General features: G+C 31.3%; 1 protein-coding gene across 9 annotated transcripts in view; it reads right to left on the reverse strand.

Moving 5' to 3' along the window:
* Positions 1–1,780: 1,780 nt before the first annotated feature.
* The window catches only part of LOC106462031 (vitellogenin receptor-like), a 29,499-nt gene continuing 8,032 nt past the window's right edge, over positions 1,781–23,247 (reverse strand). For 5 of the 9 annotated variants that reach the window (XM_022389151.1, XM_022389155.1, XM_022389149.1 and 2 more), the window contains 22 exons: positions 19,741–19,957; positions 19,029–19,214; positions 18,101–18,298; positions 16,938–17,152; positions 14,321–14,449; positions 13,876–13,998; positions 12,877–12,990; positions 12,479–12,715; positions 11,184–11,309; positions 10,278–10,445; positions 9,805–9,921; positions 9,456–9,575; positions 9,119–9,244; positions 8,590–8,750; positions 7,953–8,176; positions 7,243–7,452; positions 6,758–6,954; positions 6,320–6,442; positions 4,530–4,668; positions 3,401–3,553; positions 2,342–2,522; positions 1,784–2,033 (listed from right to left, as the gene is read on the reverse strand). In XM_022389151.1, the coding sequence (XP_022244859.1) occupies positions 1,926–2,033; positions 2,342–2,522; positions 3,401–3,553; positions 4,530–4,668; positions 6,320–6,442; positions 6,758–6,954; positions 7,243–7,452; positions 7,953–8,176; positions 8,590–8,750; positions 9,119–9,244; positions 9,456–9,575; positions 9,805–9,921; positions 10,278–10,445; positions 11,184–11,309; positions 12,479–12,715; positions 12,877–12,990; positions 13,876–13,998; positions 14,321–14,449; positions 16,938–17,152; positions 18,101–18,298; positions 19,029–19,214; positions 19,741–19,957 (3,572 nt within the window). In that variant the 3' untranslated portion in view covers positions 1,784–1,925. Of the gene's footprint in view, positions 2,034–2,341; positions 2,523–3,400; positions 3,554–4,529; positions 4,669–6,319; positions 6,443–6,757; positions 6,955–7,242; positions 7,453–7,952; positions 8,177–8,589; positions 8,751–9,118; positions 9,245–9,455; positions 9,576–9,804; positions 9,922–10,277; positions 10,446–11,183; positions 11,310–12,478; positions 12,716–12,876; positions 12,991–13,875; positions 13,999–14,320; positions 14,450–16,937; positions 17,153–18,100; positions 18,299–19,028; positions 19,215–19,740; positions 19,958–23,247 lie in introns of all 9 variants that reach the window. The other 4 variants (XM_022389150.1, XM_022389154.1, XM_022389153.1 and 1 more) reach the window with 4 other exon arrangements.

Raw genomic sequence — 23,247 nt, forward strand, 5'->3', positions numbered from 1 at the left:
TTTGCAACGTATAACCTAATATTGTTGTTAACAAAACTGTAAAATATTTGTTGAATTCTTAATTTAGGGCCTCCGTTTATTAAAGAGGTTTTTGTTTTTAAACTAAAAACGTTGGTGATATAACAGAAAATAGCTCAATTCAGAAATGATTTAAGTTTAAAATTAAATCTATATTTTCAATTCCATCATAAATTTTATGCACTTGGCTCTAGACAACAAGTCTTCACTTTATTCTTATTATACCAACACTCAATACACTCAAGGTTTCACAGTACTCTTGCATCCCCATCACTAAAATCGTAATGGGCAGACAGTAACCGAACTATTCATAGGTTTTAAGACTCCTATTTCGAGAAATCAAGCCTGACGTGACACACATTGGCTTTTATATATATGTTGGTCAATGAGTCTCTTTAATAGCCAAGCAAACTAAATGGGGAATTTCAACCGACTTGGACACGAAAAACAAAAGTTATGAATATATTTTTCGTTTTATTAAGTTCCCATTATCTACCAGTCTTGTTCTTCTGAAATGCTTTTATGGCTACTACTTAAACATTATATCTATTACGTTGAATGAGCACATATGATAGGGAAGCTAAAGAACACTAAGAATACAAAGGCACTGACCTTCTCACTAACTTATCCTTAGAAATCAACATTTCTACACCAAAAGCTATCACAAACAATATACGTGCTGCTGGTTAATCAACAGGCACTGGATGACTATAAAGCTTGTAATTGTAGACTGTAATTAGTCTCAGAACATGAAATGAGGAGGGGGTCTGGAGGAAAAATAGAAGAACTTCTATGGGCATCTGATGCTCTACTGACGTTCTTAATTGTCGTTTCTGTTCTACACAGTTATATAATATTCACTTCAGTCAATAGACTTCATGACAGTGTTAAATATACGAACGAAAGACAGCGCAAGTAATTGCATTTTAATTGCAAGAGCAAAATCTCGTATCGAAGCAATTATGCGTGTTTCGTAATGAATACTGCGGAAAGACTCAGTTCATTGAGCTTGATGGTGGTGGTTTATTCACCATGCAGAATCGAAGATTATTTCCGTAAAACTTCGTATTTGTCTTCCCTATGTTCACCTCTTCGAATTTCATTTTGATAACAAAATTAAGATGTCGATTAGTAAGAGGTTTAAAAACAGATACAAGAGGAATTAAAAACCTTGTTTAAATATAGAAGGAAAAACAGGCTAGAGAAAAGAAAAAAATCCACACACGTATTAATCTCATTTACTTACCAGTGGCACACAAAAAACGTTCATTCTCTCTTCCGCTACTCACGATCTAGATTGTTGAAGTTTTCCTCACAAAAGTGTATTATTATTATTAATAATACTTTATAAAAACATTTTTAATCACTGGTTTCTCAGTATTAAAAGAATACCAAAAATGTAAAAGTTTAATGTTCATTGTTAACATACAGCTGTGACCAATTTACTATACCTTTTATTTAAAACCGCTAATTATGCTGCTCGCAGAAAGTATTACTGTATGGCTTTTTTTTTTTTTGCAATTCAAATGCAAGGTTATATTTTGTGTAATAAAACTGTAGAGTTATGATACTGAATTCAGAATCGTATAGAAAATGTGATGAACTTTATCGCCCAAAATTTACGTGGGGAATGGGGCAAGAGTAACTTTTCTTTCGCTACGATCTTAAAACCACTGCAGGTTTACTAGCACTACTTTCCACACAACATAAAACGCACTAGTCCACTACGATAAGAGTAAATAAGTTTATTTCTGTTCTCTAGACAACATTTCTATATAATCATAAATTCAGAAACAAAGTTATTCAAAAAAAAATAATAATCAGGTAAGAGTTAAAATGTATATCCGAGTTTCTTGTAGAAAATTAGTCTAGCTCCTTTCCAAGCCCTATCCCCTGGGGTGTCTGGTCTACACAAATCTCTCTCTCCGCTGACATTCACTGCTAAATGCAGAATCTTCATTCTCAGTAGATGGCCAACGACCAAATTCTTCACTGTTTGAGGAAAGAACTCGTTCCTGAAGTTAGCAAGGAGAAAAAGAAACAAACATTAAACACGAAATTTTAAGTTCCATTTTGTTTGTATATCATTGAATCAATTACAAATACCAGGAAATTGCACCTATGAAAATAGATAGGCAAGAGAAGAAAACAAAACCTCCATACAGCTGATGGAATAAGAGTTAAGTTTCTTAGGTCAATTTAAAGCTACTCTTTGAACCTTTTACTTACAACAGGAAGTAATCCTATCACTAGTGGTATGTATCATGTTGAAGTTGCTTTACTGAACTTTTACTGGAGGCAACTAAATATAAAATGCACTCACCAATGAATGAACCTGATCAAATCCTTTATTACCAGAACATACCGAGCCTCTATAAGCACCTTGTTTCCCCATCATATACTCATCATCTCCATCACTTTCACCATCAAGTACCAGCTGCTGCCTAAACATTGGGGTTTTAAAACGAACAGCCAGACTTTGTCCAAAAGTTCTTAATTGTTTCCTAGAGATTGTTTGAAATCAGTATCTACATTAATTAAAGTTAAAATAAAATATTTAGTAACTTATCACAACACAAGACAAGGTTATGATGAGTTTCCTGAAGAAAGAATACTTCTCCCCTATTAACATTTAGGCATTCCCCCAAGCTATATTCAGGTCAAAATTCATGTCTAATTACATCAAATATACCTCTAAAAGTTATTTCAAATAGCTCAAGGCATATGTAGAAACAAACGTTCAGTATAAGTTGAATATTAAAGTTATTCAAGTAATTTTACCCTATTTGCATATCAAGTGGCATCACACTTCCAATATGACTACCACACAGCAACAGGCATGCCTAAAGGTAAATATTTTCATAGAGCTACAATGGGCAGTTGTAGCCATTAATTCTGAAAATATAGACTAGAGGGAGGGCAGCTTGTAAATAACATTGACTGTCTACTCTTCTTCAACAGTAGTAGGATTTGACCAACACCCATTATAGTACACAGTTCTAAATAGAGAATACTTTTTGCTGTAAAAAAATGGTAAATATAGAGCTCCAAATGCTTAGTCCAGCATACAATGCCATTGGTTACTAAACCTATGCTTCATTAACAAAGAACGAATTTATGACTTGAGCTTTACAAGAAGACTGTCATAACAAAATTTAATTTGTTTATAAAAATGCCAATTTTAGTTGTTATGGAAGTTTAAATTATGGAAATCTGCACACTCTTCTCCAGGAAATTAAATAACTGTTCAGGAGCATTATTTCAAGTTTATTATATTCATCCATTACTTCAAACTAGTTGATCATGTTCAACCAACTCAACCTTAATAAATTAAGTTTGTTTACGTTTAATTTAAGAATGGTAGAAACAACTAATATCTTACTTCTGTCTGTGACACAGAGCTATTAGAGCAAGAACAAATACAATAAAGAAGAATCCTAGAACAATTCCTGCTACCCAGCTGTAATCTTTGTTTTCTCCTTCTACAGATAGCATTCTGTGCTCACAACGAGGACCATGAAACAGTACTGGACACCTACAAGGAGTTCAGAATTAAGCACTTTGAGATTTTTGGTTTACAGTTTACATACCAATAGTTCTTTAATTTACTAATCAACTTTATTTCTATCAGTACTCCAGATAAGGGGCATACTGGTGCAATTCTCAATAATGATCATCATAATAAATAAATCAGCCATTTATGGCCTTAACAATATTGAGTAGTTGTTTTACTGCCATAGAAAATGGATGCTTCAATAGTAATAAATGGATGCATTCTTGTTGCTTTCTGCAGCTCTATGCAGTTTACACAGTAGAGCCAAAAAAAAAAATAAGATAAAAAACACCAACCACCAGAACCTTCTTTTGATGTACTTTTGAATGATCCAATTTTGTGAAAAGAAATAAAAGGAAAGGTGGAATGTCATCATTTGTGTTTATTACTACATCTGGCAATTTAATTTGCAAAATTAATTCTGTGCCAAATTTCACCTTTTGAAATGAGATAATTTATAGTTAATTAAATTACTAAATCCATCATAAAGTAACTGAAACTTACTGTTAAGCTTTTCAAACTGGCTTAAGTATTTTAATGAAAAGAAATGGATAAATAATTCAGAGCCAGCAGTTACACTAAGTAATAGGATAGAGATAGCCAATGTTGATTTGAGTATTTGATTATATAAAATTATACAGTTTAATACTAGACTTAGTCCTCGATTAGCAGGTAAAAAAAATAAATAAAATAAATAAAATGATCATGTGGGAATTAGTTAGAACTAAATTTCCATTCAATATGAAACAACTCTAAGCAAAAATTTATATAGTACAGGAATTAGTAACAAGACCACCAGGCCCCTTGATTGGCCTGTCAATGGTTTCCAGATTTAACTCTGTAAGAACAGAACAGTATCATTTAATGAAATGGCATACAATATACCATGATAAGTGAATGGCCCACTGAATCTTTAGTAGATTTTTGTAGCATCACTATCTAAGAGTATGTCACCAACCTGCACTTTGGTTCCTTGTTTATAAGGATACATTCTCCATTATGGAAACAGTAGGAAAGTGTACAGATGTTAAAAATGGGTTGTTCTGGCAAGTAGTTTTCTGTGCTGAATGTAAAACTAGACTCTTCTGTAGTTGAAACTAAATAGATATACAAACTTAAACTGAATGACAGCATATTTTATAATGCTCACAATAATAAAAACAAACAGATTTAGAATTACATAATGAAAGCTAGTTTGTTTTGATTTTTTTCCTGCTATAAATACATTTGATGTTACACCTTTGGTTCCCTGTAAAAAGAACATGTTATTCCTTTACTATTTGATTTATGCTTGTAGTGTATCGTAAATGTAAAAATTGCAAGAAGTTACTTATGCATTGTTTAAAGACATACAAACAGGCTGCACAATTAGAGTCAGTTTGCTCACACATCTTAAAAGTTTCAATGAAGAGTCACACTATTTCAATTATTGATACTTTGTCAGAGAATATGTATTAAAAACGATAAAACATTAAGACATTGCTTGTACTTGATCAAACTAGCACTATATAATCTCCATACCATGGTCTTGAAAGCCAATAACCTCAAAAGTTCAAAACTATTCAATTCAGTTCTTTTAAGCTGTGCATGCTTATCTTTATTGTCAGTATCTTTTTTCCTGTCTCTAATATCTTGTTTGTTGCTTGACAATACATTTTTCTAGTACATCGCTCATATCTGATGCATTATAGGTTAAATGAACAAGATGTATTTAGTCATTCTATTGTGCAAGCAACTTTCTACAAAGTTGTATGGATAACAGCCACTTTCTCAGAAACCCTTGTGTACCATATTAATTACCATCAATGAAACATTTCATATTATAATGTTCTTATTTTTTCTAAAATTTCTCCAAGTTACCAATACATTTCCATCCACATTTTGCTTTATATACTAGTTTTTCCTTAAAATGTCATTGAAGATACTGCCTTTCAATAACTCTGCCTAAGCTACACTACACATCACGATTTTGTGTGAAAGACAATGTTTAGCAATGTGTATTTCATTTATAATGAATTAAAACAATTAGAGAGTTTATATAATTAGATATTTTGATGGGGAACTTGTCAAAATTCTACAGATTTGTTCCATCTTTGAGTTGTCAGCCTTTACTGAAGCAATCTTTCAAATCTTTCCTACATAAGTAGGTCAATGACTTTATATACCCAGGGTACACATTAAGTTTTCCTTCTATGGCTACTAATCTGTTATAATAATTCTTTAAAATTTGCAAAATGAAGACAAACGTATTGGAAACGGATTACTACTTAGATAGTCAAGAACGTTTAGGTTTAATCTATAGTAAAATGATCCATGACTTAGTTCTAGGTAAACAAGATGAAGTGTTGTACAAAGTTTTTGCACTGTGTTTAGACAGAAACCCAGCTATTATTCACATAATAGTATTATGCTACTTCTTACTCCATAACAATAAACAAAAATAATTTAATAAACACTAATGTATTATGTGCCAAAATTAACCTCTATGCAATTCTGTCTTGGTGCTAATTTTAGCAATATTATGTCCTATAGTCATCATTAAATAACACTGAATTAATTGATGTTTGCCAGCATGTCTGCAAAATGAAATTCCACAATGTTTCTTGGACCAGGAATGTAAAATATAAAATTCAACTAGTTTTTCCAGTTTCCCTAACCTATGGAATCTAATGATGTTTGGATATCTTAATAAAATCAAGCCTACTAACAAACAATGCTTAATACACAAACTTATCATTAGTTACTCACTCCTTGAAATGCAAGAACTCGAGTCATTACCCAGTTTAAACCCAGAGGCACAGTGACATGTGTAACCACCTGGAATGATTAGACAGAGGTGTTGGCACAATGACTGATCACATGGATTAGAATCTGAAAAGGAGAGAGAGAGGTAATGCCTTCATATTAAAGATCAATAACCAGATGCAGCACAAACAGTTCTTAAAATTTAACATTTAATCTTACAACACTTCATACAACATCCACAACGTGTAAATTGAATATAAACTTTATGCAAGTAAAGGAAATCCAAAATTCATATGTAGTGACAGAATAATCTGCAACACACATGAATGAATATTTTCTCTGGTCATATCTTTGTTCAAAGTATAGTCACAAAGGTTATCATATAAATCAATTACATATACTAGAAATAAGGTAACTTAAATGTTAGATTTCTGTCCTAACCTTCTGGTTGCCTGACACTATGGATGACAGTCATAGCTTCAGCCTTAACATTGCCTCGATGTACCAAGTATTTTGATTGTCCAGTAAATTTGTTACACCTCAGAATGGAGTCTGAGCCCCAGTCTGTCCAGAAAAGAAAGTCTTCAAACAAAGCTATGCTGAAAGGATAGTGGACACCTTCCTGGACAATTTTGCGTCTAAATAAGTCACATGAAACACATTAAAAATAGTTAATCCTATATCTCTGCAAAAAGCTAATACAGATTATCTATTACCATCATGTTCTTATTACAAAACCATTGATGAAGAATTAAATCAAAAGTTATTCCACAACAGAAGTATGATTAATAGTGCCTGGTCAATTAACCAAATTTAAACAAGAACTATACACAGTAAAGTTAAATAACAAATTGGTGTTCCTTGTTAACACCACCTAATAACACAAATTTTAGCTTAAAAATAATGCACAATTTAATTAACTTCACCTATTTTCTCCATTGAAAGATGAACACTCAATCATATTCATTTTTACATCAGCCCAATAGAGTTGTTTGTGTACATGATCCACAGTTACAGATGATGGCCAATTTACTCTTGTTACAATTACTGAAGATCTTGTTCCATCCATATTTCCTTGGGATATTGCTCCAATACCACTTCCAACTAAAGTGCTCCAGACACTCCAAAACATTATTCTAAAAATGTTAAAGTAAAACATAACTTCTTCCAGGGTTAACATATTCAGGAAAAATACAAACAGTTGTAATTACTATAAAACACACACAGATTTACACTGATTTTGTCTCCATGTAATACATGATTTCTTTGATTTATTGTTTACTATAAGAGCTGTGAAAACTAAGTGAAGAATGAGCACACCGTGAATCTTATCACCTAAAAGAAGAATTTTAATGTTTTAAAGACAGACTTAAGAGAATTTTAAGTAGGACTGGAAAGAAGTTTCCATTTATTACCATTTGACTGTCCCAACTATCCAAGTAATGTCAGAACAAAGTCTTTTAATGAGTGATGAGTAACATGTTATCCAATTACACCAATAGCTCATCCATAATACTATTTGCATAAAAACATGCAACTTACATTTAAACTTTTCATTACTACTGTATCATTATTTCATCAACTATATGGCACAAAAGGGATTGGAATTTTATAACTACAAATAAAATCACTTTACCCATCTGGTGGTGACAGAGTGAAGCTGCTTATATGGAAGACTTTGGCATCAAGCACTTCTGTACAAAACTTTCCTTCACTGGTGCACACTCCAATTTGACTATTGTTGTTCATAAAATACAAGTTTTGACCAATCCAGTCATAACACAGAAGGTATGGCTGATGCAAACCTTTTACAACAACTCTGTACGTGCCAGTGACAGGGGAGAAACTACCAATAACTCCCTACAATATAGGAAATAAATATTAATCATTAACCAGTAGGTAAGGATAGTTACGTGCACAAGTCAAATACTAGCAATACTTTTTTGTTGCCCAACATTTTACCTTTTGGTTTCCTTGAGGATGAGAAACTAATACAAGTCACTATTTAATGAGGCTTCTCACACATCTTCAAGTTTAAGTTTCTTCAGCATTTTAAATTTCTCTTAGAGTATTATTTGAACAAACTAATTAATAATATTACCTTCAAGTCAGAGCAAGGCATCTACTTTGATTGAAACTTACTCAACCCAGCAATAAGTATAGTTAATTTAGTACTTTTATTACCAATAAAGATTAGAATAGATTAAGTCATTAGCGGTGTACCCTTCCTACGTTACAAAAAATACAACTAAGAATATGAAAAACAAACTTGCCTCTTTCCACTCTGACCAATAAATTAATTTGTTTTCCATGTCATAGTCCATACCCCGTAGATCAGCCACATTCTTGTGAAACATGAGATGATTAGATCTGCCTCCTAGGGTCAGTGCTCTAATTTCATTAGGCAAGAGATAGAGTAAACTCGGTGCACCACCTGGTGGAAAGAAAACTTCAATTTAAGTTTATTGCAGTAGTTTGTCCTTTAAAGTATGTGTAAATAGAGTTAAACATTCAATTTTAACTAACCTAAAACTACTGTACATGCGGTATATTGTTCATAATACTTAACTTTTAATGAAAGACCTATTAACTCGTACATATATTTTCAAAATCATAACATCCTGTTGACATAATTATGGGCAAATGACTTAAAAAGACAAAATACTAAAAAAGTTCCATAAAATGGCAATAAACAAACCCTTAAGTTTTACCATTTAAATATATACTTTTAAGATTAATCAAAAATACAGAAGCCATTTTAGAATTAAGTAACACAAACAATGTTTGAACTACTTAACTCACCTATAGCTCTACAGTAGCGATGATCTGAGCTCAGGATATAACCAGGTTTACAAGAGCATTCAAACCCACCCTTAGTGTTTTTACAGGAGTGACTACAGTACCCTCTGATGGTACATTCATCAATATCTAAATGGATAATATTTTTTTGTGGTAAGAACACAATTCTGAACAAAATTTAAAGAACAGTGAAAAGCTACTCTTAGTTAGTTTAATTGGAGTAAAACAAATAAATTTTCCAAGAGTGAAATTCCATAAAACTTTGTATTTTATACTCTGACAAAGTTTTAAAATAACTGACGATAGCTTTACAAGTTAGTGAACAGAGTCAAACAAGTACCTTCACATCGGCGAAAATCTGACATTAGAGTATAACCAGAAAAACAAGAACATACAGCTCCACCTGGTGTATTTTGACAAAGATGTGCACATCCTCCATTGTTAGTATCACAAGATGAACCTGAAAGTTGCATTAATTTGCAAGTAAGCTTCTATCCAAAACTAACTATTAACATTTAAGGCAGTGCTAAGATTAGTGTGATCAGTTGGGTTAGAGTTTCATTTCACATTAATCTTTCCAAAAATTAGCTTGTGTAAAACAGATTAATATAGTTAAATGCAAATTCATTAAAAATTAAAGTTAAGAGTTCACGTAAACTTGAAAATACGAGTAATGCAAGAACACTTACCACAGTGACTGCCCTCATCCGAGTAATCTGAACAATCTGGTTTAAGATCACAAACAAGGTTCTTTGAAATGCACTCTCCAGACTGGCAAGTGAACTCTTCTTGCTTACATGAAAGTTCTAGAAAAACAAAAAATCAAGTTCTTCTTTTAAGCTCAAAGTGATCTATAAAACACAATCTAATTTATTTTTTTTTGCTAAACTACAACAAGCTTTTATGTTAAACATAGAGATGCCAGCCTAGTTTCTCTTAATTGAAGTTTCGTTAATAATAATAATAATAATAATAATAATAATAAGAGAATTAAAAAAATAAAATAAACTTATTTAACAAAGCAATTTTTGTGGGGGGGGGGTGAGAAGAGAGGAAGAAGAAAATATTGCTTTGTATTTTAAGTCAAGATTTTACAAGGTGATAATAAGAATAATAAAAGATATTTAAGTATTATTTATTATTTCTGGATCTTTAAAGACACCTGTAATGGATGGAGTTGTCACATTTTCAGAAGGCTGGTTATAGCATCTTGGAAGAGTTTCATCTTCCTTACTACCACAGTCATCCTGCCCATCACACAACCAAGCTTCTGGAATGCAGTGTTTTTTGGTAGTACAGTAAAATTCCCAGATGTTGCATTCTCTAACATCTATCACAAATGGAAGTATTCAGTTACTTAGATGATGTTACTCTTCATCTAAACTTAGTTGTTTATTTAGATACAACTTTTTACAGAAATATTAAATAGTCTGTAAACTAAATATTTAATAACCACTTACAACTATAAAAATCTGAAGGAAGGACTACATTAAAAAATACAATTAATATACTTGTGTTATGCATTACTTGCTGCAAATTTAAAAGGGTTATCTTGAATTAAAAGTTAAGTACAGTACACATTTTCTGGGTTTCTTTGAAAATCAATGCAGATAGTGTTAAGTTTGTACTTTATGAAAATATTGATGCACTTTTAAATTAAAGTTAGTTCCTTTATAATCGATTTACACGTAATCATTGTAATATAATAGTGTGGACACAAGCCATTACGTAGGCATTTGTTTTGTAGATAGTCAATTCTTTTATTAGTTACTACTTGTGTTCCCATTCTCTGCTAGATCAATTTTAAATATTTACATCATGAGTTTGTCTAGCCTTCCATTCAGAGAAGGATGTTTGTCTTGAGAACTAACCTAATAAAAATAAGTAAGACTTTAGTTGTTTTTTTAATTCCCCTCCAACTTTTGCTTTTACCATTACTTTATTTGCACTTATCAATTTCTTTATTCCATCATGAACACACCACAACCTTAAAATGTCCAGAATATTGGAACACTACTGTTTAAAAGTAGATAACTTTTAAAGTGAACAAGGTCCATCCAATCCTTACTGCAGTTTTCTTCATCTTGCCCATCAGGACAGTCTGTTAGGCTATCACAGACTTCATGAGCATAAATACACTGACCATTATTACACTTCACAAGATCATCAGGACAAATGGTGACATTGTCATAATCTAAATATACAAAGCATTACATAGTCCATTACTATGCTCTTAGGCAATTGGGAACAGTTATATAACATTATCAATATACAAACCCAATTTTATTTTGCATATTCTTACATACAACTTACATCTGTAAAGAAAATTTAAAGATGTACAATCTATGTTAGGGCACCCTGTAGTGTGAAACATTTAATTGTAAATCAATTTTTTGCTATGCTTCAGTAACATTCTCCAAAACATTTTCATAGAGTTTGAGAAGTTAATTTCGTTTGTCTAAAGAATTTAAGAACAATAAAAATACATCTCCACAAACTTATTTTTTTAGTAAATCTTCTTATAGCAAATACCTGTTCTTGCAAAAACAAATGTATCAGTTCAAGTATTAAAGTTAATTTAACAGTTTAGAGACATACAAATTGGAAATAAACCACACAATATCTCAACATGACAAACTTAACAAGTTTACATAGTACTCAAGGCATTCAATCAATTGTACATCTCAAAAACCAAACATATGGAACAACCCCATGCCGTCAAACTTTCTCTACTTGTGGTTTTCTTAGACGAGGTGCTCAGAGTAACAAGATAAGCTTAAGAACTTATATTATGGTTAAGTGTTTAAATCCAAATAACTTTCCCAAGTCACTCTTACAAAAAAAATTTAGTTTGATTTATTATCTGAAACCTTGTAGAAGATTACCTATTTTTGCATCAAATATTTCAGTTAACTGTTCATTACTGTTCTTACAGACTTGTCAGTGTTTGCATTACAGTTTCCTCCCACCCCCCATTTTATAGAAAGAAAGGACATAACAAGCCACCCTGTTTAAAACTTAAGATTTAAAACATACCACAGTTAAACTCATCTGATCCATCCTGGCAGTCGTCTCGTTGATCACAAAGAAGTTTAGTGTCAATACAATGGCTGTTGTTACACTGAAAGTCATTAGACTTGCAAAAGGAGTTTGAAGTAGATAAGATACAAGAAGTTGTCAATGTTTTTAATAAGCTATTAACTACACACATTTTAGAAACGAAAATGCAAGGGAATAAAAATTAAAGTAAGAACTGTTCATTAAGTATCTAAAAAGTGATTTAATTACAGTAAGCATGCAGATTTAAATAGGCCTAACTTATCAAAACTTGATTTCATAGTTTTGTTATATACAAAAACAAACCACAGTTTTGCTCATCTGATCCATCAGAACAATCATGTTCCTCATCGCATCTCCAGGAAGAAGGTAGGCACTGTCCAGTGTTGCATTTAAAGTGGGTTTCACTGCACTTGTTAAACTTGCAAAGTCTCTCGTCTTGTCCAAGGACACAGTCTTCTTTTGCATCACAAAGCCATGCAGAAGGAATACACTGACCCTTTCCACAATTAAACTGGTCAGGTTCACAAGTCCTAACTTTACCTAAGATATAGTTTAAAATAAACAAACGTTTTGAATCAAAGTTCTTCATCGCAGATGGGATAACAAATACAAATTTTATAAAAATAATTTCAGTGAAGAAAAAAAAAAGTTCTCTTAATTTAGTTTTATTAAATTGAAAAAAAAATATATAGGTTACTTACTGCAGTTTCTTTCATCAGATCCATCGCCACAATCATCTACAGAATCACATTTCCAAGATGACTTAATACACAAGCCATTTTCACATCGGAATTTCTCAATTGAGCAGTTCTTCTCTGTCGGGTAAATAGTTATTAAAAATATTGACCTACAAGATATGACTAATGGAGTCATCCATTACCCATTATTAAGAAAATATTCTATTAATAATAAATTAATAAAAAATTTAAGTAACAGTGCAGCATTAATTTTTTGCTCCACATTTCAATACTAGGTAGGTTTTGTACTTCCTTGTAAAAATTTTTGGTCCTTTTGATGCAGTGTCAAAAACAATTACATATGCCATTTTACTCCAGTAGTAAGTTCTTGTGTAGAATTACTAATTATATTGCAGTTTTTGCTACATAGTTGTAAAATCGAATCCTTTAAGTTTCTTCATTGGAACTCAAGCTGTTTTTGCACACTTTTAGGTCCACTATTCCCAGTTATACAATTTGTTTATAAGTGTCCAATATTCAAAACTTATTTTGAATATAGTGGGGAAAAAAACAAACAAAAAAAACTAGTGTACGATCTGCATTTTAAGATAACATACCAAAAAAACATAAAATAGGCCCTATTGCACAACAGTGAAAATGTTAAGCTACCTAGACCAAGCTTGCCTACTTAAATCCAGTTTAATTTTAGAATGAGTTTGATTCATTATTTTAATCCATTAACCTGTTGATAACACTTGCTATCAAAGTTAAAGTAGCACCATCTCAGTGGAAGTTAATGTTAATATTTATCAAAGTTTAAAATACTAAAGTTAATAAAATAAGTACTAAGAAAAAGAAACAAAAAAGCCTCATGTCTTGCAAACCAGGTATTGTAGTATTAAGTTGGAAAGATTTTATAGCCAAAGAAGTTTAAGATGCACAAAACTTAAACTGAAAATTATATATTTAAACACTACTTCATGTAATTCAGTCCTTTGTACAATCATACCTATAAAAACTTACCACAACTGTTTTCATCTGACTGGTCAGAACAGTCAAACCTGCCATCACACTTCCATGCTTCTGGTATACACAGTGTACTATTAGTACACTGAACTTCTCCTTTCCTGCATCCTTCAACTTCTCCTGTAACACAAGATTTAGTTTGAGATAAAGCTCTTAAACAGAATTACTTTTATATCTACATGAATTAAGTTTATTCAAAATCTTGATTTAGAAGAATGTACATAGCACTCGAGTTCCAAGAAATCTAGAGTAAATCATATTACCTTTGAACATAATTGAAAATAATGGTGTGAAATTTTACTATTCTTTCACTTCTCCAATATTTAAAACTATACACATTTACAATATTGAAAAAATTCCTGAATCTACATAGCAACATAAATCACTTTCCTATATTAATTTAGCCATTACTAGAATCATGCTCTTATAATTAAAAACAAACCTTCACATGTTCGTCCATCATTTCCAATAATATACCCATTGGTGCAACCACATGTGTAACTCAACGGATTGGTCAGACATAACTGGTTACATTTCCCATTGTCCTTACCACATCCTGATTTAGTTGTCACTGTTGAGAAAAGTTTATTAAAATACTCCAACTCCCACTAGTAGCATTTGAAACATATAATTTGGAATTTTAAAAATTTAAATCTTGTTAGAAACTGGACAAATTAATAACTGACATTTAAATGGGCCAGACTACATCATTTAAACTTTAGTTTGACAAATAAACCTAGCTGCATTTTTTTTTCTTTTTTTTTGACACAAGACATCTTTACATTAGTAATGTAATTAGTAATAAATCTTGAATTTCACAGGATATATATTACATTGAAACTTTGTAGAACAATAATCTGTATGGATATTCCATTTTATAAAAGAATTCTTTATATTAGTAATACATTTTTCTTCAAAGTACTTTTATTAAAAGTACTTGTGGTATTAATCTCATTAATCATGCATTTCTTTAAATTGTTAAATATTTATTTTTAAACAACCAAAATTACAGCCAGCTTTATCAATCAGGGTAATAAATTGTGTTTTTTAATTTATTTTAATAACATTGAAAGACTGATTTTCCATGACAGCCGACTAGATTAACACTGGCATTTGGGTATTATCTAATAAATGGGATATCCAACACATTTTGGTGCTATTTACCACAGAAATTAACCATTATGACAGTAAGTTCACAACCAGGACTGCTAATGGTATTGCAATACACACATATATACACACACACATCATTTAATGCATATTATTTCATTTCCAGTCAGTTATCTATAGTCAAACGAATAAAGCTTGTGGTAATGGCACCCATAAAGCATTGGGGATACCCCATCTATCAAGCAAAATCCAAAATGCTGTAGTTAAACAAATTGACTATCCTGGAAAATCAAAACAAGGGTGCAGATGAGAGTGCTTAAACCTACAACATATCACCTCCTACTGCCTTTCACTGATAAGGTTCTTAATTGAGTTTAATGCATTTAGTAATATACAAAATAGTCATATTTTGTGTTTAAAATCTATTATAAAATAAGATTACTTTGTTTTCTGAAAGGTTATTCAGAGCTTGATTACATTTTAAATTTTATTAGATCAATAATTAAATCTTATATGAATATCACTAAAATAAAATTTTAACACTTCAAAAAGATTTATCAAAAGCAGTGTCTAAGTTTTCACAAAACTTTTCAAAATCAATCCATTTACTATAATTACCTTTATCTCTAGGTTTATTATGCTTAAAATTTCAGATTTGAATTTTAAATAGTTCTTATACAAATATTTTTACTTAATGTTCCAGTATTTATTTATTTTTTTTAATATTGAAAATCCTGATTTAATCTGTAGAAATAAAAGTTTTTTTGTTTGTTTTTTTTACTTTTAAAATATAATATTCTTTTTCTGTTAATAACTTTGTGTTAAATATTTTTCTAAAATGGTTATTATAACATTATTGAATGAATGTTTATTAAATTGATCCATTTCTATTGTACAAGGTAAATCCTTTTTACTTTGTGATTTATGTAGGTTAATCCTAAGATGTTTTAAATGATTAGATGTTTGCCCTACATATTTAAGACCACATATACCACAAGTTAAAAGTAAATAACATTATCCATTTTACAAAGTTGTATATCTTCTCATACATTTCGAAAATCCATGGTGACCAGACAAGTTAAACATCTAAAACTGTTACAAGTAAGTTTTACTTAAATACGAGTAGCCAGTTCAAACCCAACAAATAGTTGGCCAGGCTATTATAGAAAAAGCAATAAATAATTCATAGTCATGAAGCTATTTATAACACACACAATTGATAGTGATTATATACACTAGATTAATAAATCCAACCCATTGTTCTTACACAAGACTTGGATAATTGTAATATTTAAAGCAACTTGGAACCCTAACCAATTACTTTATTTTCATAAGCCATGACACTAACAGATTAATCCAGGGGTGTTTAATTTCCACAAATAAATGTAAAACCATAATGGCAAAATTTCAAGAACTTTGGTAGTTGGAATAATTGAAAAACACCAAGTTAGATTATTTTAGCAACATTAATATATTAAATGTTCATAGGTAATCAATTATAACTATTCAAATTAATCATCACACTATAGAGAAATACAAGGTGAAAATTATGATATGCATCCCACCAATCAAGACATGTACGTACAGTAGCTGCGGGTATTACAACTTCAATAATCACAAAAACAAGGGAATATTACTGTTAAACGATACGTCAAGCAAGCCCACAGCCAGGTTTATCTGGAAGTGGGGAGTGAATTCCAAGATATGAAACAGCTCCTTTATTATCATTGCAAATAAATATTTAGTAAATTTCCTGATAACTTTGAAAATGATATTTCCACATGTATGCACAATATTACAAAAGCAATTATATAACGAGATGCCAAAGAAATGAAAAATGTTAATAGGCAAGCAGAATTCCTGCAGGAGTGGAGATTCATTTTTACCCTCCAACCCCCATTCCTGGCTACAGTCTTGCTTCAAGACTTTTACTTTTAATATAGCTATACCTTTTGAAGATTGAAGTGAATGAACGTAGTACACTTTCCTCATAGTTGGAGTGAGATTTGGAGAATCTGGTAGCTTTACTGATGAGACCTTTTGTTGAAGACCATTAGAGACCAGGAAGTATAATTCACGCTTGTCTACATCTGTCCAGTACAATCCATTTACTCCCACTGACACTGAGGACAGATGTCCAGCTTCTTCCTTGATAATTTTTTGTCTAGTTACAAGTCATTGAAATATTAAATAAGTATTTTACCACACAATGTAATTTTACTTTTCTTGAAATTTAAAAATTGTTGTTACAAGATCGTATGTCTACAGTAATACTGTATTGCCCATAACAGTCTTGTGTTGTTTTAGTTTTCACTGAACAGTAGTGTTAAGTAACTTGTTTTATTGTAGTCATGTGCAGTTGATGCTGTCATGAACCTTTAGTCTTGTGAAAATAATCTTACCAATTATAAAATATACTGACAAAGTAACTACACCCTTATTTCAGATGTAGAAAATGAGAAGATATTGTACCTTTCATGTTCAAATCCATGCAACTTTTATTGTGGTGGTGAAGGTATTACAAAACAAATTACTTTAAATATAATATCAAATATTAATTATCCTAGATAGAAGTTTCATCAGATATGCTAAAAGATTTTGTCATTTAGGTAAAGAAGCTTCAAGACTTGGATTGATTCATTATCCTAACCACAAGAATAGTGGAAAGAAAAACAAGTTATAAAGCACAGTAACTGCACTCAACATTTATCAACAAGTCTTTACCGGTTAGCCATTACACTTAGACACCGACAGTGTAGTATAAATTCCTAGTAAAGTTAACTTTTTTCCTAAGTACCTTATACATGTGTAATAGCAGATACAACATAAAAAGTTACTTGAACTTGTGTTGATTGTTAAAATAAAGTAATGAATTAGAAGATTTACCTGACAATTCAATAATTTACATGTGTCACGAAACAGACTATAATATATTCTTATACCTGTTATAATCTTAGCTTTATCTTGGGTAATTAAGAAAAGCCAATTTGAATTTTGTTGCATATCACCTTTAGTTTAGTTCACTCAGATGACTAATGAAACTTAAAACATTTAATTGTAGCATATCTTGTATTCTATAAACCAAAACCAGAACTTAAACTTTCAGCCTTACTTATAATTCCCTTCAAGTTCTATAGATGACAAACGTCTGTTCTTGGAATCTCCCCATACCAGACTGTTCTGCCATCTATTTATTGTTAGAGACACTGGTATCCAAAGGTTTTTAAATACAAGTGAATGTCTGTTGTTCCCATCCATGTCAAACATCACTATTTCAGGATGATTCTCCAACAGAGCCACAAACATTAATCTGAGGGGAGAAAAATATTAACAATAGGCATTCATTAAAAAAGCATTGGAAAGTCTTAAGCATTACAAATGAAGGTCATTTTACACATTCAAGCATTTGCTTAATTTTGTCCAACTAAGATAGGTTATAAAAATGTTAAGGTTTAGCTATCAGCTTAAGTTCAGCAAGTCAATTTTCCATGTTAAAGTATCATAAGAGACAGATAAGACTTTTTACAGATTCTTGCTTGGAAGAAGAAAAGAATTGCATCAATGCAATACAAGTATTTATTGTTTACTTAACTGTTTTGTAGTACAATTATTCCAAACTGAACTAAAATGTAAGCAGGCTTGAATGAATTACTTCATTTAGTTTAAAATGCAGATCAAAACTTGTTTCAAAAATGCATTTAGAGGTAAGTGTGAAAATGAGAATGAATCAAATTGAAGAAATTCAGCCAAGATTCAGATGGAAAATTAAAGATGCAGTAACGTATCATATGTTGACTTTGCTTAAACAATTTTATTAGTACTATTATTATGAATATCACTAGTAATAAGTTATGGTATTATAAAGACACACGCACATTTTTAACTAAAAGACTATCAACCTTCACCTTAAAATGCTATGAAGTGCAAAAGGACACTATAGCCAAAAGTTCCATAATTAAACAGTGCAGATCTCCCAAGTTCTTGTACATGCATGAGAAAGTTATGCAAGGTTAAAAATTTCACAAACTAAATATGCTCACCCTCTCTCAGGGTAAAGTACCATATGAATTGGTTTTGAAAGTTCTGACACCAAAATAGCTCTATTCTGACCATTACTGGTAGCAACCTCCAATGTTCCTTTCTCAGCATCAACCCAGTAGATGTTTTGGCCTAACCAATCAAAGTCCAATCCTTCTACCATTTCCAGATGAGTGTCTATTACCAATCTACAAGAGGATAATTAATTAAGGCTTAGTTACACAAAAAGCACCAGATCTATCACTTTAGATATTTTAGTTGAAAGTTACTGATCAACATCCAAGGTAATCAATAGATGGAATATGCTGTATGTGATCTTCATTTAAAAAATTTACTAGTCAAACTGCAAACATTCTCAACACAGCAGAGAAGAATTTTGTGGTACTCCCAAGCAAGTTCAGAAAACGTTTACATTTAAAAATATAGTTAACATATATTGAAAATTTAGATTTGAGTCACACTATTACTCATTTTACAAACAATATCCACTTAGTTCACATACCACATTCAATGCACGAGACAACAATGGCTTAATATCTAGTAAAGTTAGTGTTACAGTAGTTTGTGCCACTTACAATTTTAAGTCTATACAAGTTAATTCTTTACACTTTAGATTTTTCAGATTATTAAAAAATTTATGTAATTGCATTATTTGATATTTTATGATCATGCACACACACAATAATAATAGTACAGGAACCAATGCAACCTTGCCTGGTTTTGAAGTCTGACATGCTAAATGCTAGAATAACCTTCTGAGGGATGTCACTAAGATATACAACTGCATGATGCCAATCATATGTTAAGTCTCCTATGTCCTGAATCTGAGCAATAGGCAACTGTTTAAAGATATCCTGACCAACAGTTTCTTCTCTGAGTTGGAATACCATATCATGCTCAGACACCAAAATAAAATCACTGCTGTTGTCCACTAATAATAATAATAAATAAAAAAAAAAAAAAAAATTTAAACAAAAGTTGCAAATAAATCAAGTTTTTTTCCCCATAATCTGATGTTAGAACTAGAGAAAATTAAATGCTGAAAAGAAATCTGTTTGCAAAATAAATTTATATAACAAAGATCCTACATTACCTCAAGTGAATCTTTCAAAAGTCAGTTTATAAGCTTCTCTACTATAACTTCTCTCCACATTAATATGTAGAACACTTACACAACTAGTACAATTTTTGCCTTTATTCTCCTAGGCTAATTTAAGGTTCAGTTTAATGACCACTTTTTATTAAGATTTCAAATATTTCATGAAAGAAAAAAAAGGAAAGCTTCTAAGTATGTCTTATTCACAAAAAATAAAATAACTTTTGTAAATACTATAGATCACTTTTAGCCATTTTAATTGAAAATGCATGCAATTCTTACCATTCTAAGTTTAAGGAGTATGTAGTCAAAAGTTCTTACTGTTACGTTTCTGGTCGTTTGTTAATTACTCATGAAAATTCTTTCTGAAGAACTTCAGCAATACAAGTCTTTCCTTATATAAAACTAGTTTATTCTTTCTCAATTCAACTTTGCAATACACTTAAATTCCACAGTCTCATTAACTTAAACACGCGCTATAATTTACAACAAACGATTCACGCACTTTACCGCACTTGACTCAATTGTCCGTCTCTATCTCTGCCTGTCTGCAATTCAATTAATTGCCTGGCACACTTATATACAAGAATAGGGAATGCCTAGCAATTACTGGATTATTCGTGATGTTTCCCGATCTTTCTAGAACTCATTACGTGTTACCAGCATCACGTGACTTCCGCTGTCGTAACATTACCATCAGTCAACACCATTTAGGTATCCAAAAGCTAGATGTTTTCTGCCATTTGTTAATGAAGGTTTACATTACAATAACAGTACTTTAAATGCTGAAAGACAATATCAGAATAATTTGATGTTCTTTACTAAACTTCTGTACTGCATTTACCTGTCCAGTATATCAAGTTACTTCATAAGAAATATAAAATCCTTTTAAACTAGTCTGCATTATGCACAAACACAATATTAATAATAATAATAATAATAATAATAATCTGCTGTTAGCACTATCAGTTATTGCAGTCAAAATACAATAAAGTATAAGTTCTTGTTTAAAAAGTATAAAAATTTTAGAGCATGAAAAAGGTCAGTCGAATAACAATGTCATATCATTTAAATATAGACACCGCAGTAACTTCTAGACAAACTTGTATGCATCACATCCTTACAGCAACAAAAAAGTAGCAGTAGGATCACAATGTATGCTGTTTCAAGTCTTAGGAGATACAGTTTAGGGAACTAACATTTGATGCAGTAGAAGAAAAATGTTAGACATCATTGGCCAAACAAGATTTTTTTTTTTTTTGTCAACGTTAGTTAATACTGACTGGAATGATGCATATAATTATAAACAAATAAATGAAGTTACAGCAAATCCCAGAGGATCAAGTTTATTCATTTAGTGTTTTACCTCTCAAGCTACTGATGAAGGCATACATACTTCCTATAACAAGCACAATACCTACTTAAGAACTACTTTATTCTAGAAATTTATTATGTAACTTAAGAATAAGGGACCGTTTTGTCCACCTAAACCACCCATTCACTGAACTAAATGTTAAAATAAAAACACTCAGAGCCAGCCCTCATTCAAATATTTATTAAACCTTTCCTTTAAATTAACTTCATCCACTACATCAGACAACCCATTTCAAAGATCATCCACCCCATTTGGAAAAAGCTATCCTACCCTGCCAACATTTATCTTTTTGCTGCCTAATCATACCATTCTCACCATTAAGCATGAAATTGTGATTAAATTGACACTGTCACTTACCTAAACAATCTTAAACACGTCAATCAATCCTCTCCAACTCTTCATTTTAAGAAAAACACAAGTTTCAATAATTTTAACCTCTTCTCATATGACCACATTTAAATCCCAGTCATCACCCTAGTAGCCCTCCTCCAAACCATTTCCAACAATTCTAACGTCCTTCCTAAGGTAAGGCACCAAGAATGGACACAAAATTCCAAATGTGGCCTAACCAATGACCTTTATAATGAAATACAAATGTAAAGAAGTTAATTAAGTATTTCTCTGGAGACAACCTAAATACTATTTGCCCTTCCACCAGAAACGGTACACTGCCCAAATAAATTATAACAAATAGTAAGGATACCTTAGGCTAATCTTGGCACTTAGTTGTTTCATTGGTAGCATTGGGCTGAAGCAATTAGCCCAACATTCAATAAAGGCAACTCGTAGTACTTCCACTGTTGGACCAACATTGAACCACACACACAATAATTATTAAATATAAAATATTACACATTTTAGTCAATTATGCATTGAATAATTTATGTATTTAGAAGACTTTCAAATGCTCTAGTTTTTTTTTTTTTTTTTTTTTTTTAAAAAACATTGCTGCTATATTGTTACTAAACCACATGGGAACATCACAAAATGTTGACTACCAAAAGTACAATAATTAAGTATTTATTAAATTCTAAACTAGAAGCTGCATTTAGCAAGTTTTTCATACACTACAAGTATCTTGTCATGGCTATGTGCATGCATAACAAAGCATCACGTAGCAATATTATCTCAAGGTGGATAATGACAGTCAATGCAGTACACTGCTTTGATTGTTCTGAAATTTCACATTTTCTAGCTCTCTTCAAAATGCTTATATTCATGCAAGGTTAGTTAAGAAGTTTTGAAAATAAAACATACTATTTTCAGACAGTAAGTTTCCTGTTAAAAGGTCAAATTTATGGCCATTAAATTTATTACAGGTAGATTTTTTTGTATGGATTTGCCAACATTGCTTCATATTGTTACGTCTCCGTTTGTTAATTAATTTCCCGTAACTTCGTTCCGACGAAACTTTAGCGACACAAGTCCTTACTTAATAAAACTGGTTTATTCTTTCCGAATATAACTTTACGATACACTTAATTTCAACAATTGCGCTAAAACAAATGCTATAACAACGAACGTGCTCAATAATACTCTGACTGCAGATCAATTACTTACTGTCTACTCACACATTGTTCCGTCACGTTGTCACCCTATATCTAGTAATCTCCCAACTATTCCCAAAGGTTCGAGAGGTGGCGTGACACTAGTCACGTGACCTCTCTGACGCAACAATATGTTTAGTACTAAACATATGCATACATGTACAAGTCATAACAGCCATAGTTTGATTGAAGTTTAGGAAGTT

The sequence above is a fragment of the Limulus polyphemus genome, unplaced genomic scaffold, assembly GCF_000517525.1.
Source record: "Limulus polyphemus unplaced genomic scaffold, Limulus_polyphemus-2.1.2 Scaffold1078, whole genome shotgun sequence".
Classification (NCBI taxonomy): Eukaryota; Metazoa; Arthropoda; class Merostomata; order Xiphosura; family Limulidae; genus Limulus; species Limulus polyphemus.